The following is a 15,918-nucleotide window of genomic DNA, read 5'->3' as shown; positions in this document are numbered from 1 at the left end:
TGTTTGTTAATAATCTCTAATTATATGTAGGTACTGGACCTGGTTGAAATGTTTGTGAAGAAGCAGTCTAACAGTCCACTTGTGTTTAATATTATGGAGCCTTTGATTACTGTGATAGAGCGCAGTATGAACTCCGAAACCAACCAACAGGAACAGGACTTTCTTCGGAAAACAGCAGATATATTCATGTGAGTATAAACAGGTGTTGTGTATATGCTTTCCCTGAAAAGGAAACCTGTGTAATTTAAAGGTACAAATGGTTTGTGCTTTCACAAAGGGGAGTTAAGCTGGGTATACAAGGTTAGAATTGTAACCAAACAAAATCGATTTCAAAACCTTTCATTCAACTGTCTAGGCACTGATGTGGTGAAATCGATGAATGATTTCGACCGCAGTGATGAAAAAATTTGAAAGAGCATGTTGGAAATCTTTTTTCTTCTAGCGAACGAAATTCTAACACTAAATGTGGTTTTCATTCCAAAACTAAATGTTACATGAAAATCAACCGACATTCGCCAAAACTCTGATGGTATTATCGATCATTACGACTAGATTTTTCATACGAACGTTCGACCCTACTTTTAGAAGGATTCAAAGTTGTTTTTGTGTGTAGGTCTACTTTCAGGTTTCCTGCTTCCATTTCAAATAAACCAAAAAACAACAACCCACACTGTAGGTTTATATGTGTTTTTACATAGTTGGATTCTATGATATGTTCATTATATAATTATAAAAATAAACCAGCTGAAACTGTGGGTAAAAAACATTTTCTAGAAACCGTTTTATCTGCCACAGGATATATACTTACCTTTTCAATGGCCTGTGTCTTTAGTTTCTGTCACTTTGCTGCTCCCTGCACGTGCAGTTATTTTGACCATTCTGCATGGGTTGATTATCTGCTTCCCTGCATTTTGCAGGGCTGCCATTCTGTCCCTTGCTTCACCATTTAGTAAATCACTGACTGTGTTAGGGGATGACAATTACTGGATCTGCCGATATTTCAAAATTTTTAATTATCAGTTAAATTCACCGATAATAAACACTGTGCAAATTTCAGCCGGTTCTTGAGGAACCGGCAAAAATGCACACAGTGTGTGCCGCTGTCTGGCCGACATCCATCAATCAGCTGATGGAAGAAGCAGGTCGAAAATGTATGTAGGAACAGAGCCGGCAGCCACTGAGCTGATGGCTCTGCTCGGGTATTATGACAGCAGCAGATAGCAGGGGAAGCAATAGCCAGCCTCCTATTGGCTGTTTCAAATTGCAATAGCATGTTGACTATTGCACTCACCCACTGCCTGCTGTCAATCAGCAGAGGAGCAGACCTTGGAGGAGAACTTTCTCCAAATAATTGATACTGTTACTGCTATACAATTTTTAGTTTTTTATCTTATTGCCTTCTGTCTGCTCTATTGAAGTATGATGTCCCTGTTTTGTGTTTTACAATTTATAAAGGAATGATTTGTGTAAAAACAAGTATTACTGCAAAGATGTGTCAGAGCTTAAGGATAGTCTTCATGATATGATGGAGAGATTTGTGAAGAGAGCTGCCAAGCAAAGTGATTCTTCTGTGGCTCTGTATTGTTTCAGGTGAGTAAAGTACGCTTGAGACGTTTCAGTCATGTACTCTGCTGTCATTAAAATCTCAGACAAGCAATGATTTGTATTGCTAGCCACTGAAAAGCACTAGTAATTTTGCACAAAGCTAGCACTGTAGATTTGAATGGAATTCCAAGCAGAAGGCGAAAACTCTTCCAATATTGGCGTGTTCTGTGTAATGGTACTCCCTCTGTCTTGCAAGAAAAACCTTACTGAAATAGGTTGAGTGAGCTCAAGCTGAAGCTCTTATACACAGTGACACAGAATAGGGACTCGTACCTTCTCTACTACTGTGTTCAGGCTACTATGTGTGATGCTTCAGTCTGAGTGAAATGGTTTTAAGGCAAACATCTTGACTTCACTGTTTTTGTGTTGTTTTTTTAAACCCATAATACTCTGTGAATTCTTTGTTGTGGGTGCACCCTGTATTACGTCTATTTGTAAACCACAAATCTTGTAAAAAAAATGGCAAAGAACAGATCTAAAACATCCTTTTTAAATGTAACTTTACATGTAAACTGACTCAAATTATTATAGTTTCTCTTTAATGACACTAGCTGAATAACACAAATTATGGAAACTATGAGCTAGATCTTTAGTTCTCCTTTGTGTTTGATGTCTATTGTTCTTTATGGTTTGTACTTTTTTTCTAATTTGCTTGCAGCGCATCACTTTACCTGTTTAAAGTATTGAAAGGGACAGTTGCAGCCCAGACAGAGAAGGATGAGAAAAATAAAGAGAAACACCCATCTTCTAAAGTATGTGAAACTTAAATGTGTTTGGGGTATAAAGGTTTCCAAGGTACAAATACAAATTTTACAAATACAGGAGCTACAAATTCACACACCTACCTCCATTTTATTTTTTAAGAGTGCTGTCATTATTTAAATATATCGTTAGATATTGCTGTCATCCTTTAAAAGTGAAATGGCTGTCATGCAGATGATGTGCCTTCAGTATATCACAATCGGTGTGAGTCACGGACTTGAAACAAGTTTATGGTTGTCATTTTCTGCATAGCCAGGCAATAAGCATTTATAGGAAGTCACGCATGACAGCCTAAGTATTTCACTTATTACAAGTGGCCTTTAAATAAGCTTGGACTGTTAGACTAGCTCCAGACCAGTGAAGGTGATATCGGTCAATAACACTTTGTATTTGCACTTGGTGTGATCAATTTACATTTCAAATTTGACACCATATTTGATAGATTTAAAACTTTTTAATCTTTCCTTTTGAACATGGAAATAAATATTAAAAAGGCAATTAATCTTTGCTACCACACATGCCATTTTGTTTTCTCAAACATCGATTTAAAATAAAAGACCCTTCAGGGGACGTTTTATAGAAATTAATGCAAGCAAAAAACTAGGCTCAATGTGTGCTTTTCCTACTTTTTTCCTGACAGAATGAGTTTTTAAATTGCAGTAGCCAATAACAGGCTGGCTACTGCACCTGCCCACTGCCTGCTGTCAATCAGCAGAGGAGGGACCTGAAGTTCTCCACCAGGTCCACCTCTGTTGATTGACAGCAGGCAGTGGGCGGGTGCAATAGCCAGCCTGTTATTGGCTACTGCAATTTAAAAGTGCCAATAATAGGTTGGCTTTTGCCGTCAGCTGCTGGAACGATCGCACAGACTGGAGTAGCGCGAACGCCGCGGAGGGGTGAGTAGATGGGACGGAGGACTCAAGCTCACAGACTGTCGGAGGTTTCTCCTTAGTTTGTAATTGGCTGCCTGTCCCCACTGACACAGATCGCTGCAGGAGTTTACAGACTGTAGGGAGAAACCGCTGACCGTCTGTGAGGCTGCAGCGGAGAGAACGGGACGGGCACAGACTGTCAGCCCCCCGCCTCAGCTCTCTCACACAGACACACACACGCACATGTTAAATTTATATTCTGCTGCTACCTCAAGTTTTTTGTGTTTACTGACAGGGCTGCTTTAATTCTTGCATTTTATTTTCTCAGGTGGATTGTATGGGCTGCCTGGACCTTCAGCGAATCACTGAACTCTACCAAGAATCGCTGAAAGGACTTATGACCAAGAGGAACAGTCCTCTAACTGCAGCAATGTTTTTAGATCTCTTCAATCGGTTTCCTGTAAGTAATTCCATTTATTGCCAGATAATGGACCAGCAATAGAAATCACTTTAGAACATTTAGGACTAAAGGTTAAATATTTATTACAAAGTAACGTTCATTTTGTTAATGTTTACCTAACTTTTTATTTGTCTTCACTGTACAAGCTACATTTGTTTAGTTTCCCATATATGTATGTAATTTTTGCATGTGCCAGAAACAGACTATTTATTGGTGAGTGTATGCCTGTTTGCTGGAACAACTTTCAGTTACTTATTTATTTTTGGGACTCCATTGATATGATGGATACCCTTACCATGCCAGCCAAGAAGCCAGCTAGGCAGTCCTAGAGGTCCACAGGCAATGTCCACATAACTGAGATTTAGATTTTAGGTCACGATATTCTACAGTGTTTGTAAAGGGGCTTAGAACCAATTATGTAGTAGGTTTATTTGTACAAAGCAGAAGGAGTACTTCAGCCTAACATTCAATCCAGTTCTTAGACAGAAAAGCTGACCTTTTGCATTATGCAGTCCACCTTTACTATGAGCTGTCTTTTGGGAACTACTAACCTTCTGTACTTTCATACTATTCTACTGCATACTCCTTATTGTGTAGCTGGTAGATCTTGGGGGTAGACCACAGCTGGGTTCAGTAACAGTCTGCTTTTCCAGATAGCAGTCTGTAATTTCTTTATAAAGTGTGTCTGCCCAGCTAGGTCAAATGTACTTAAGTCCGGTATTGACCCAGTGTCAACAGCCAGAGGGTCCTATGTACAAATTGCACCTATACATATAAACAAGAGAAGTACATTTTAAGCAGTGCACATTAAATATAGCAAAACTTAAACTTTCCTTACATGCTGTTTTTTGGTGGGTTTTTTGTTTTTTTTTCATTTTAAGTTACATTTTCTTTTCTCTCTTGAAGTGGATTTCTTGCTGATATGGAATGCATTTGATGTGTTAAGACATATGCATTTTCTTTTTATTTAAAGTTTATGTGTAAACCTCTGTTGGGTATCGTCATGAAGTCAATAAAAGATGGAGCTCGGCAACATCAACAGGTGGGTTTTTTGTAAATTTTCCTTTTTTTTTTTTTTAAAGTGATTGCAATTTTTATAAAGTATATTCTAGATCGGTGGTTCTCAACTTGTGGGTCGCAACCCCATGTTCAGTGGGTTGACGTGTGCTCCTCAGCCTCCCCCTAGCGCAGCACTGTCAGTTCTCGTGCCAAGCAGCCATTTAAATTATGCTGGCCAGCACCAAGTATCAGCTTGGGGGTATGGCCGCGAGGGAGCTCCATCCAAACTTGCATTGCTTACAGCTCCCTCGTGCCTTGTAGAGGTGCCTGGACCGAAGTTGTCACATGTCAAGGGAGCTGTACAAGCAATTCACATATGGATGGAGGTCGTCACAGCACAGCAGCTGAGGACCCATTCCAGTTCTCGTAAGGTAGGAATACTGGGCGGATCTTGAAAAAAAGATTACATTTTGGGAGTGAGTATTTTGTGTCTGAGATTGTGTGTCTGTCAGTGTTTTAGAGGGCCTGTTCACAATGGTACAGTAACCTCCGTTAATCGCACAGTCCCATGCGATTCACGCACTGTACCACGCACTCGCACCTACCCTGCATCCTGGTGCAGGAGGAACGTTGCATTGCCATTCATTTGACTGGCACCCCAAACGCACCTCCCACCCACAGTTCGATCAGCCGCACCGGAACACACAGTACCCAAATGCTTTACGTTCTAGTGCTGTGTGACTTGGGTCATGACTTAATGACCAAGGACGAATGTGGGTCCTGAGGTTACATAGGTTGAGTACCATTGTTATAGATGATGCAACTAACACTGAAAATGTAGTGTTGAAAATGCTTATTTGTATTTGCTTGGCCTTTGGTGGAGCAATAGTCTTCATTCCATATTCTGTATAGAAGTGTATACTGATTCCCCTAATTGCCCCATCCTTATTGAATTGTCAAATTTAGTGACAACATTAATGTATACCACAAAATACACTATAATTTAACCTAGCACTGAGTAAGGTTATATATCTTGTAGATCTTGTGTGCTGACTGATGCTTTCTTTAGTTAAGATCATGGTAGCTGCAGTTCATTCCTGATGCGTGTCAATCTTGGCAAGCATTGAGCTGCAGTAGTGATTTTCTTCTTCCCTCATGGGCAATAAAGCTTACAGTATTGCTGATAAGCTATCGGTGGCCCTGTGCCCCTGGTTTTAAAGCTTTCTACAGCTGGCCTTCAAGCCTCACCATTTTGAGTGCTATTAATTGATAACAGTGCCAATCTGAATGAAGATTGGAGATGTAATCAAAGATTGCTTTCTAGAATTTCATCAAAGAGTGACCTGCCATGTACAAAAAAAGCCACTGCCACTCGGCTAAGGTTTTCTATATAACTCAGTGCATTTCACTTAAAGTAGCTACAGTGCAGTATATAATGGCAACTTGAACATTTTCAATTTTATATTACAGCCTGAGTAGAAGCTGAATTGCAGTGTAAACTTGCTGTTCATAACTAACAACTAAATAATTTTTGATCTCTTCCATTGAGGGACACAATAATTCAGAAACAGTCTAATTATACTGCCGCCTTAAGGAAGTTGGGACACTGACAAACAAAAAAACTCTAAGGGAGCCCCCGTATAACCCCTCCCATACCATACATGCCTCACTTTTTTTGCTAGTGTCCGGGAGGTTGGACGCCTTTTCTTCAGCTTTGCTGAAAAAGTCTTTTTTTTTTTTGCTAGCTACATTGTTTTGCTGACCTTTTCCCCTGTAATTTCATTCACAATTCCTCACTGACACCGCTATTTGAGCTGGTCTCTATGTAGCAGCTTTCCATGTCAGCATTTCTTCAGCCTAGCTTTGGGGGCCATACCTGGATACCACTGGGCTGAGCGTGTGTGTCTGACCTTTGGGCACTCGGCTCTGCATTGTTGCACTTTCCAGACTAGAGTATACCCTGATAGCTAGCCGCAGAGCACTTTTCCTGGTCTAGAGTGCTCTCACTTTTTGAGATTCCACTGACTGGCAGCTAGAGTCCCTCTTTAAATGCCAGTATGAATTGACTGGTCTGGCCATTATTCCAGGGTTGACAATAACCTAATCTGTCAAACCCTGTCGGAATGGGTAGATTCCCTTAAAATGGATCCCTCCACCATTGCCCCCTGTTTCATAGAGTGACTGGACCAAATGTCTGGAGTTCTGTTTTAGTTACGCAATATCCAAGCTATTGTCTCTCCTGGGACTAATGTCCATACAGATGTGCAATGCTGTATCATTTGGGTGTTGATGTTACATCCAACCAGTATCTGACTCCAATATCCTTCAAGGGACATTATCTCTTTGGCCTGGCTCTTGACACCGTGATTAGCAATGCCACGGGTGGCCAGAATATTCTCCTTAGAGGAATCCCACCCTTTCCTTTATCTACTTTAGCAGTAGGTACTGCTAGGCATTCGGAACTTAACTTCTCAGCCCATAGGGCCCGAAGCTAGAGGTCAGCTAACCTCTTTTTTTGTACTGTGCCTCTCCTGGCATTTTCGGTTCTCAGGAAACCCCTTTTAGCCCTCTGTCTAGCACCTCCTTCCGTTGCCCCTCACTGTCTCTTTGTGTGCTATTCCTCAAAGTAATGCAACTTTCCGGACCTTTCTGGGTTCCCTGCACCCTGGTTCCCTCTTGGCCCCTTACAAGTGGGGACTTGGCTTCAGGAGTTGTACCCTATCCTGACTGCCACTCTTTTTTTCAGGAGGATCTCTTACCCTTGGGTACTGTTGAGTCCCTTGTGGTACCTAGTATCCCTCTTCTCCAGAATTACTCCCTGATCTACAAGGTCGACTGGGACCAGCTCTGGCTTTTCCCTACCTTAACAAAGAGGTTTGCGCATTGGGGAAAAGTCAATAAACGAAAAGCTGGACAGACACAGATGTCACAGTGACATCAGTCCCAACTGCTCCCGATCAGCAGGGGATCCGTGCACAGATACCGTGCTGATCGGAACTGATGGCATCTATGAAAGGAGCCTTATGTGATCTTTTTTTTTTGGTTTGTTTTTTTCTTTAAAAAAAATTAAACTGTTTACTGAACTCGAACAGTTAGATAAGTATAAAAATGCATATATGTTCACAATTACAGCACCAATATGTTTCATTCTAAAACACGTTGCCAAAAAGTTCACATATACTGAGTGAGGTCATTGTAACTGTAAGGATGGGAGGAGTCACCATGAACTTAATGTGAGAGTAGATTTTTACACCATAGGTTACGAAATTTTAGAGGACTGTTTCTTTTCTCACATATAATTTTTCATAAAGGAAAATTTGCACTGGGTTAGAGCAGGGAATGATGGACACATCTATTTGATAGCTCTGGCTGTGTCTGGTGTGCGGGGAAGAGGGAGTTAAAGTAAGGTTGTGAGTACAGTAACCATTTGCTGCCGGAAGTCAGATATGATCTGACCAACCACAAATGAAGTGCATGAAATTTATCTGGGGCTCATTACATTGGGCCAGTGCGTCCCATTTTGTGCAGTTAAACAGGAGACGAGTATGTCTGTTGTATAATATACAATTGAATTAATCTATTATTGACCACTGGTGAGCCAAATTTATGAGAGGAGCATAGATTATTATTATTATTATACAGGATTTATAGCGCCAACAGTTTGCGCAGCGCTTTACAATATAGGGCAGACATTACAATCGCAATACAATTCAAGACAAGATGGTAAGGAGGGCCCTATCATCCCATTCCTCCATAGACATTGGAGGTAATAGGGTCTGCCTATTTAGTCTAAAATATAAATGTTATTGTTGCAGCAATAATAAGGCTAATAAAGTTCTCAGTTCTTCTAAATGAGCAGTATTAAATAAATTAATGTTGAAACTAAGATTTTGGGAGGTCTAGGTATTTCTTAAACATAAAGCTAAAATCACAACTCTACACCTACAGCTTATGTTCTGCTGAATTAAAATATAATAGTTGTAAGGCTTACTCCTCCCTAATGAACACATAAGTAATTCAACAGTGCTTGCATTGTTTGATCTAATAATGCCCCATGTTTGGTCCACCGGACCACCCTCTTGTGACACCCAATCATTAAGCCTCACACCCTTCCCATATAAAAGATTATCAGAATGGCTGTGTTTTGGAAAGGACACAATACAACCAAATACACAGACTGGCTAGAAAAACTGACTTCACATAGCTGTGGGGATTAGCATGCTTGTCAGATTCCTGACAATTTGTAACTTTAGCCTCTTGCACAGATTAGCATGGCGGGATTGGATACATTACATCAGGCTTATTCTTTCTCATTTTATTGTAGAAATAGGACATGTGGCTTATATTTGACTATAATAAAAAAAATACTAGAGACGAGCATAAATAGCTGACAAATAATTTGGAGTCCTTTTAAAACTTGCAGGCTTTCATCTTCATTCAGTTTCCTCGCTTTTTCTTCTGCATATGGCTTGTTCATATTTTTATTGTTAGATATTGTTTCATGCTATGCGTCTTACTGCAAAGATATGGATGGCCAGCTTCTAACTAGTTATATTCCAGCAGCAGAACAGCTGTTATAATCTAATATTGTAATGTAAATGTACAATATCATTTTGTAGAGAAAAGACACAGGCAGTCAAGTTCAGTACTTAAGCGTGAGAAGCTTGCCGAAGGACAAGGGACTTTATGCAGAAAAATACATAAACTATAAGTGAAGTGTGTTTACTGACCTGCAGGATTTTAAAGGTTTGCCTTACATAAGTGTGTTCATTATACTCCTGCTCTGTATGGTCTGTATTCAGCTGGGATGTTATTGTATACCCAAATGGTGCTGATTGGCTGCAAGCACTGTTTGGCAGAATATTTTCCAGCTGGTTCCTTCAGCAAAAGTCAATCTAATGATCAACGTCTGGGAATCGTAGTACTTGCATTTTCATTTGTAATATGGCACTGCATCTTAAGAATTAAAGAACACAATTGTGTGTATTTTTTTTTTTTCTGTTGGTGTTTTTTTCATTAGTTGTTTTGTTGTTTTCCATTAGAGGGTTTTTAATATTGAGAAACACATTTTTCTCTTCTCAGGGACAAGCTTGCACTCTGCTCATGAAAGCTCTGCAGAGCCTTGCTCAGACGCGGTCTCTGTCTCCGTGTGAGTGGCAGGATCTGATTAAAGAAAGTTTGACGCAGGTTACCGAGGTAAGTCAGTTCAGGCAAGAGGCCTGACCTGTAGAATAACTAGTCTTTCCTTATATCTAGAAGGTAGGCCTTCATTGTATGGTTTTTGGTTATTTAATCTTACCGTGGCTTTCTATTTACTGCATCTTGTATACAATATGTTTGTGCAGAATAACAGTTAAATTATCCCAGCTGGTCATGTCAACACTGGCATTCTCAACACTCTTTCCATTTATAGATAATTTAATAAAGTTCCTTAAGGCAGATGTAAATCCTTAGTGCTTGTCACCTCTTTTAGTACTCCAGGAGGAGGTGTTGAAAAGAAGTGACGGGCAGTGAAGATTTAGCTGCATTCTCTTTTATTAGGTTATCCATAAGTTAGGTGAAAGTGCACCTACGGCTAATGCATTTGTTTTGCATGAAATAAGAAAAGTTTAAAACTCATCAGATTTTTGCTGATGGCTCTGTCCTGTTGGATACATTTCTCTTGGCTTCCTGTTCTGAAGACACAATAAGAAGTAGGAGAAAATTGTTTAAAGTGAGGGGAATAGTATGGGGGACAGTCATCACCAGGATACGTGGAGAGGGTGAATCTTACTACCAGAGGCACAGACTGCAATAAAAAGGTTCTTATAAAAGCTTCTAAGCCAGGGGTGGCCAAACTTCAGCCCCCAGCTGTGGTGACACTACAAATCCCATTAGGCATTGTAAGACTCTGACATCCAAAGGCATGACTCCCAGAGGCAGCTGAAGTTTGGCTACTCCTGTTCTAAGCCATCTATTCTCTATTCAAAACTAAAAAAGGTTTTGAAGTTAGATAATTGTATGTTTTTAGAAATACTCCCCTTGCACTACTCCAGGTGCAGATTGCAACAGCAGAACAGGAGAATGTGATTACTATTAACAGGCAGGAGGTTTTCAGAGACGAGCAATTGGATGGTTCACAGTAGCCACATTGCCCCCTAGGCACATCTGGCTAGCATCTGCTACCAAGTTTAACAGCCTATTCCACGAAGAACAGTGAATAATTTTTTTCATTACATGCAGTGGGGGGTTTGGGTCCCATGTAATTAGTGTAATATTCCAATTTCTTTATTTAGTGGTATTGTGTCTTTATGACCCTCATTTGTTGTTTATTAGTTCAGCACAGTGACGCATTGTGCTGTTTTAGCACATTCTCTTTTGTGTCTATACCAGTGCTGTTTACGTGCCCACTGTAAGTACTGCAGTCTGCATTAGATGACAGGTGTTTGCCTGGAATGCAGAGAGGATTTCCTGAGCTGGATCACAACACATTCTTAGCTGTGAGGTGGTGACATACTACAAGCAAGATAAACACTGTAAATGAGCAGTCAAATGGGTGAAATTTCTAGAATGTCAGACTGATTTTCCAGAGTCCATTGCAAGCCACATTATTGTATACAATGTCTGCTTTAGTTTCAAACTTCAAGTTGATCAAAACAAAATTTATTTATACATTTTTATGTATGTATAAATAGATCATATTTTTGGGTAACAAGCAATTTCTGTTGGCAGATGTTACAAGCTATAGAAGTGATTAAAGTGAAAGTTGACCAAGAAAAGTTAATCAAGTGCTTTGAACTGCTTAACTACCTTCTCAAAGTGATAAATCAACAGGTATGTATGAAAGACTAATCACATTGTACTCTTCTATATGAAGCTGTTTCAGTATTGGCTTTCTGGCTGCAACAGTCAAAGACTTCAGTTGGTTTCTCTAAAGATTCAATTATGCTACAAAATGCCATGTTTTATTTCCTAAAATTGTGTAAAAAGTGTGAGGCAAAGACTACAGTTTACCCGAGTACCAATAGAAGAGAAAAGTTAATATAAATGTTCATTAGCGTTCCCCACAATGGGATGGAATGCTTTGAAGCTGACTATACTGTACATACAGTGATATTACAACACATAATACAGTAGCTTATGACACTATCTTCAGAGTTTGCATGTCCTCCCTATGCTTACGTGGGTTTGCTCCGGGTACTCCGGTTTCCTCCCACACTCAAGACATGCTGGAAAGTTAAATGGCTCCTGTCTAAATTGGCCCTGTATGTGTGAGCAATAGGGACCTTAGATTGTAAGCTCCTTGAGGTTAGGGAACTCCTATCAATGTGTACTATGTAAACATGCGCTATATAAATACCTATAATTAATAAATAATATAACATTCCACTAGCAGTGACCATAGACATCAGATAATAATGGGGGAAATTGCTTGATTGAGGAGCAGCCCTACCTTTATGCATGTACGGAGATACCACTAACTGTCACTTTATAGTGGAAGTCTGGAAAATGAGACTAGTTGGAAACCTTTTTATCTCCGCAGACACAATTACAAGGTGGAGGGCAGGTCAATTTGCATGTCTCACCGCCTTCTCAGGTGTGAAGGTTTGATTTAAAGATGTTTCACCAATTATCCCTTTTTATCACCACCTTAAACCATAATACATACAAGGAAACTTTTTTATTACATTACATCTAGTTCTGAGACCAATCTGATTAGGTCATAATTTTACAACGGTTGGTACCACAGGGTGTACTACCAGCAGGCTCAGGTGATGTTTCTGCCATTTTTTTACCTAATTCAGGATCTTGAACATTGGAGATATGTTCTAAAAAACTTTGTTCAGGTCCTCTCCCCCTGTCTTTGTTAAAGATCCCCTCTGGCTTGTTTATCAACAGACTAGGAAATCATTTAGCCCAGTAGTAACACAGGTTTAGAAACTATTTTCGCTTAAAGGGAACCAGAGCAATTTTGCAATATGTTTGTTTAACCATAATTTCCATCTTCCTCATGCATTGCGGCTACATATTATATACTTTAATTTAATGTGACATGCATATACAAATTCTTATTTTTTTAATTTAAAAAAATACACAAAACAATTTTTATTTAATTTTTTTTTAAACTAGGGGACACAATGGGGTATTTCTTATTTACAGGGCATTTGGTACTTAGTATCTCTGAGGAGAATACAGTATTCTCCTCAGAGATACTTTGTAACACACAGCCGGCTGGCAGTTTACAAAACACAGTGAGACGCTGCTGGCTCTGTGACTGTCACGGCTCTGTAATCACAGCGATCAGCTCTCGCTGTGATCACAGGACTGTAACCACATAATCTTCTGTTGAGGGTCTGCCTCGGACCCCAAAGGACCCATCAACAGCACTAACTCAATGACCGCTGGTCCCTTCACAGACCAGCGCTTATTGTACCAAATGACGGGACAATCCTGTAATCGGTCGGGAAGGGGTTAATGGTCACATTACTGCCACTGAATGACAAATCTCTGGCCACTGTTTGGGAAAAAGTCACTTTTTCACTGTACTGCTCCACAGGTTCATGTGCAGATTTACAGTATTCCCAAAGCATGTTATGGAAAATATTTTCTCACTGCTGAACAGTGTTTGTTCCACATGGCATTGTCCATCTTATCCATGTCCTTTTTATTTAATAAAAGCTTGGAAATTGTAGCTCCCATAGGCTTCAATGTGGTTTGGGACTATGTTCGGATTTAGCTTTAGCCAAACTTCCTGCAAACCAACCTTTGACTGGTTTGCTCACCCTTTGCAGAATTCTTGTTTGCTGCATGACATTTAGGGATTCATTGGATACATGGAGAGTGAGCATCAATTATTCTCTCTGCCACACTGCATATGTCCTCCCTTGGGTTGTCATTTTCTCCAGGGTCTTCTATGTGTGACATGTTTAATTCTCTGTGTGGGCAACATATGCTCTATAATACTAAACCTAGATGATGGCTGTCATGATTCTTTTTATTACTTGTATTAAGAACACAATACATCTAATAACTTTCTTTTCATTCAATAAGAAAATTAAACTGTCGTACTATAAATACGTTTTTATATTTAGAAAATGGCATGGTCTGTAACAAGTTGAATGTAATTCATGGTACTTTGTCTTCATATTTAGTGATATTTCCTAAACAAGACGTTCACATCGTAGAAACACTAATTAACACATAGTTAACAGGATACAATCTAATAAAACTGCAGCGATCCATCAAGTCTAGATTTGTATTTCTATGAGCACAGTTTTTGTGTGTTTTTAATATAAGATGTGCTTCCACAGTTCTAAGCAGTATGGATTTCCCAGGAGGGCGCTTGTCTTGGTTTGACAGGCTGCCTGCTCTGGTGCTTGTCTAGTCCCTCCTGTTTTTGTTTATGCCTGGTGTTGCATTTCCAAACCTTATTCTGGTTTGATCTCAGCTTGTTTGCAGGGGCCCCACATGCTTTGTTTTCAGTAATTTGTACTGCGATGTCTGAATTACTTACTATACATTATAGCTGCGCTCCGGGCACACATGAAACTGCAGCATTATTTCTATTGACATGCTGCACCAAACATTTCATTGTAGTTTAAGTAGATTTTCAGGGTTGAACGTCGCAGTCTCATTGCATCTTCGGACTACTTTCAGCACACTTTCCATTGGGCCATGGGTGCTATGTCACTACGAGGCGATGTTGGATGTCACACCAGCTGCATTTTCTTGCTTTTCATACTCGGCATGTCCCCCTGTCATTGGGGCAGGTGTAATAGAGGATAGGGGCAGGCATTAGTCATGACAAGTTGGATGTAGGTAAATGGGTGCACACTGCAAAGGAATGACATCATGAGAACCACTGTCTGGATCTCCACAGTGATTAAAGTAAGGGGGCATATCGCTTCTCGGCCTTTTGGCTAAGATCAAGTGTAGTATCTGTTCTTATCAGTTGTCGGTTCCTGGCGTAATTGGTAGGGAGCCGGATGATGAGGTTCCAGGCCCCGGAGTTTTCGACCCTAGTTAATGGGTGGGCTCCAGGGGATTGGGAGATTCCCCCTGCCTAGTACTGTGAGGGACCTGTTTCGGCAGGTCCCCGACGGAAACAGTCCACCGGCCTTCGGGTTGGTGGTCCGACAGTCTCAACCCCTGTCAGGAGCCTTGCGCCCCGGGGGGTCGGGAAAGTAGGTCCCTTCTTTGGAAGGACCTTGCACCCTTGTGCACGTTTTTTGTTCACAGGGGGAAGTTTGTTTTGATGCACGTCCACGGGCTTCGAAATAAAAAAACAAGAAAAAAAAAAAAAAGTAAGGGGGCATGTATGGGTGAAGAGTGACCCAGACAGTGGGTCATCCCACAACATTTAGTGCTGATGTAATCATACCAGATCTGCCTTTTCAAAACTGCAAGGGGATAATAGATAAAAGACCAATACCCCAACACATGAAGAGACGGGAGCAGTGATCACTCTGTGTTGCAGGAAACTTTGCACAGATGCAAATTTCTGGACAAGTTTAAAATTGGGTTCCTGTACACTATTGAGACAAAACAGGTCAACATTTATGTAAAGATACATATTGAAAGATGTCTATCCAGTTTTGGGAAGAGGTGAGTAAAGACAGTATCCTGTTCCATAATCCTCCTGTCCCATCGCACTCCTGACCGGACAAAAACCCAAATCCAACTGCGTGGGGGCGGTAGTGACAACGGATGCATCCGTGAAATGTAGATAGATGAAAGTAGTCACTCGCACTCCATGATATTAAAGTCAATGCTGTTTATTGACTGAGATAACACACATCTCCTTAGCGAAGAAGCTAAGCAGAAGTATCCTGTTCCAGTCTGCAGCAATACAGTCTTGTGATTTTACAAACATTCCCCATGCAGAGATTCTACCTGTATTTTTGACACATGATTTCTGTAGCTGATATACATTTATGAATATTCTGCACAACACCTCGGGAGTATGTGATGCAGGTTATTTAAAATGCAGACTTTGTGAAAATTGGATACTAAAATTGGAAATTTTAACGCTTTCTGCCCCCTCTTCACTAAGGTATACTTGCCGACACTGCTAACTATGTTTTTCAATTGCAGAAACTTGATATTAGTGTGGCAAGCCTCCTTCCTGTCCTCCAAGAGCTGAACCAAAAACAGGGATTTGGGAAACCAGTAAGAGTGGAAGACATGTACTGGAACGTGATGAAGTTGCTTGGAATTACGTATGTATAGTATGTTTTGTGC

The 15,918-nt window shown here is 40.3% G+C and overlaps 1 protein-coding gene across 1 annotated transcript in view; it reads left to right on the top strand.

The window, feature by feature from the left end:
* The window catches only part of MYBBP1A (MYB binding protein 1a), a 38,345-nt gene extending 22,427 nt beyond the window's left edge, over positions 1-15,918 (top strand). Inside the window, exons 19-26 of the mRNA XM_018553387.1 lie at positions 31-188; positions 1,456-1,590; positions 2,264-2,357; positions 3,568-3,699; positions 4,673-4,741; positions 9,781-9,894; positions 11,410-11,511; positions 15,772-15,918. Coding sequence (XP_018408889.1) covers positions 31-188; positions 1,456-1,590; positions 2,264-2,357; positions 3,568-3,699; positions 4,673-4,741; positions 9,781-9,894; positions 11,410-11,511; positions 15,772-15,906 — 939 coding nt within the window. The 3' untranslated portion in view covers positions 15,907-15,918. The remainder of the gene's footprint in view (positions 1-30; positions 189-1,455; positions 1,591-2,263; positions 2,358-3,567; positions 3,700-4,672; positions 4,742-9,780; positions 9,895-11,409; positions 11,512-15,771) is intronic.

This window comes from Nanorana parkeri, unplaced genomic scaffold, assembly GCF_000935625.1.
Source record: "Nanorana parkeri isolate BGI_ZX_2015 unplaced genomic scaffold, ASM93562v1 scaffold118, whole genome shotgun sequence".
In the NCBI taxonomy this organism is placed as follows: Eukaryota; Metazoa; Chordata; class Amphibia; order Anura; family Dicroglossidae; genus Nanorana; species Nanorana parkeri.
Note: the sequence above shows the minus strand (reverse complement) of the source record. Positions and strands in the feature narration are given on the sequence as shown.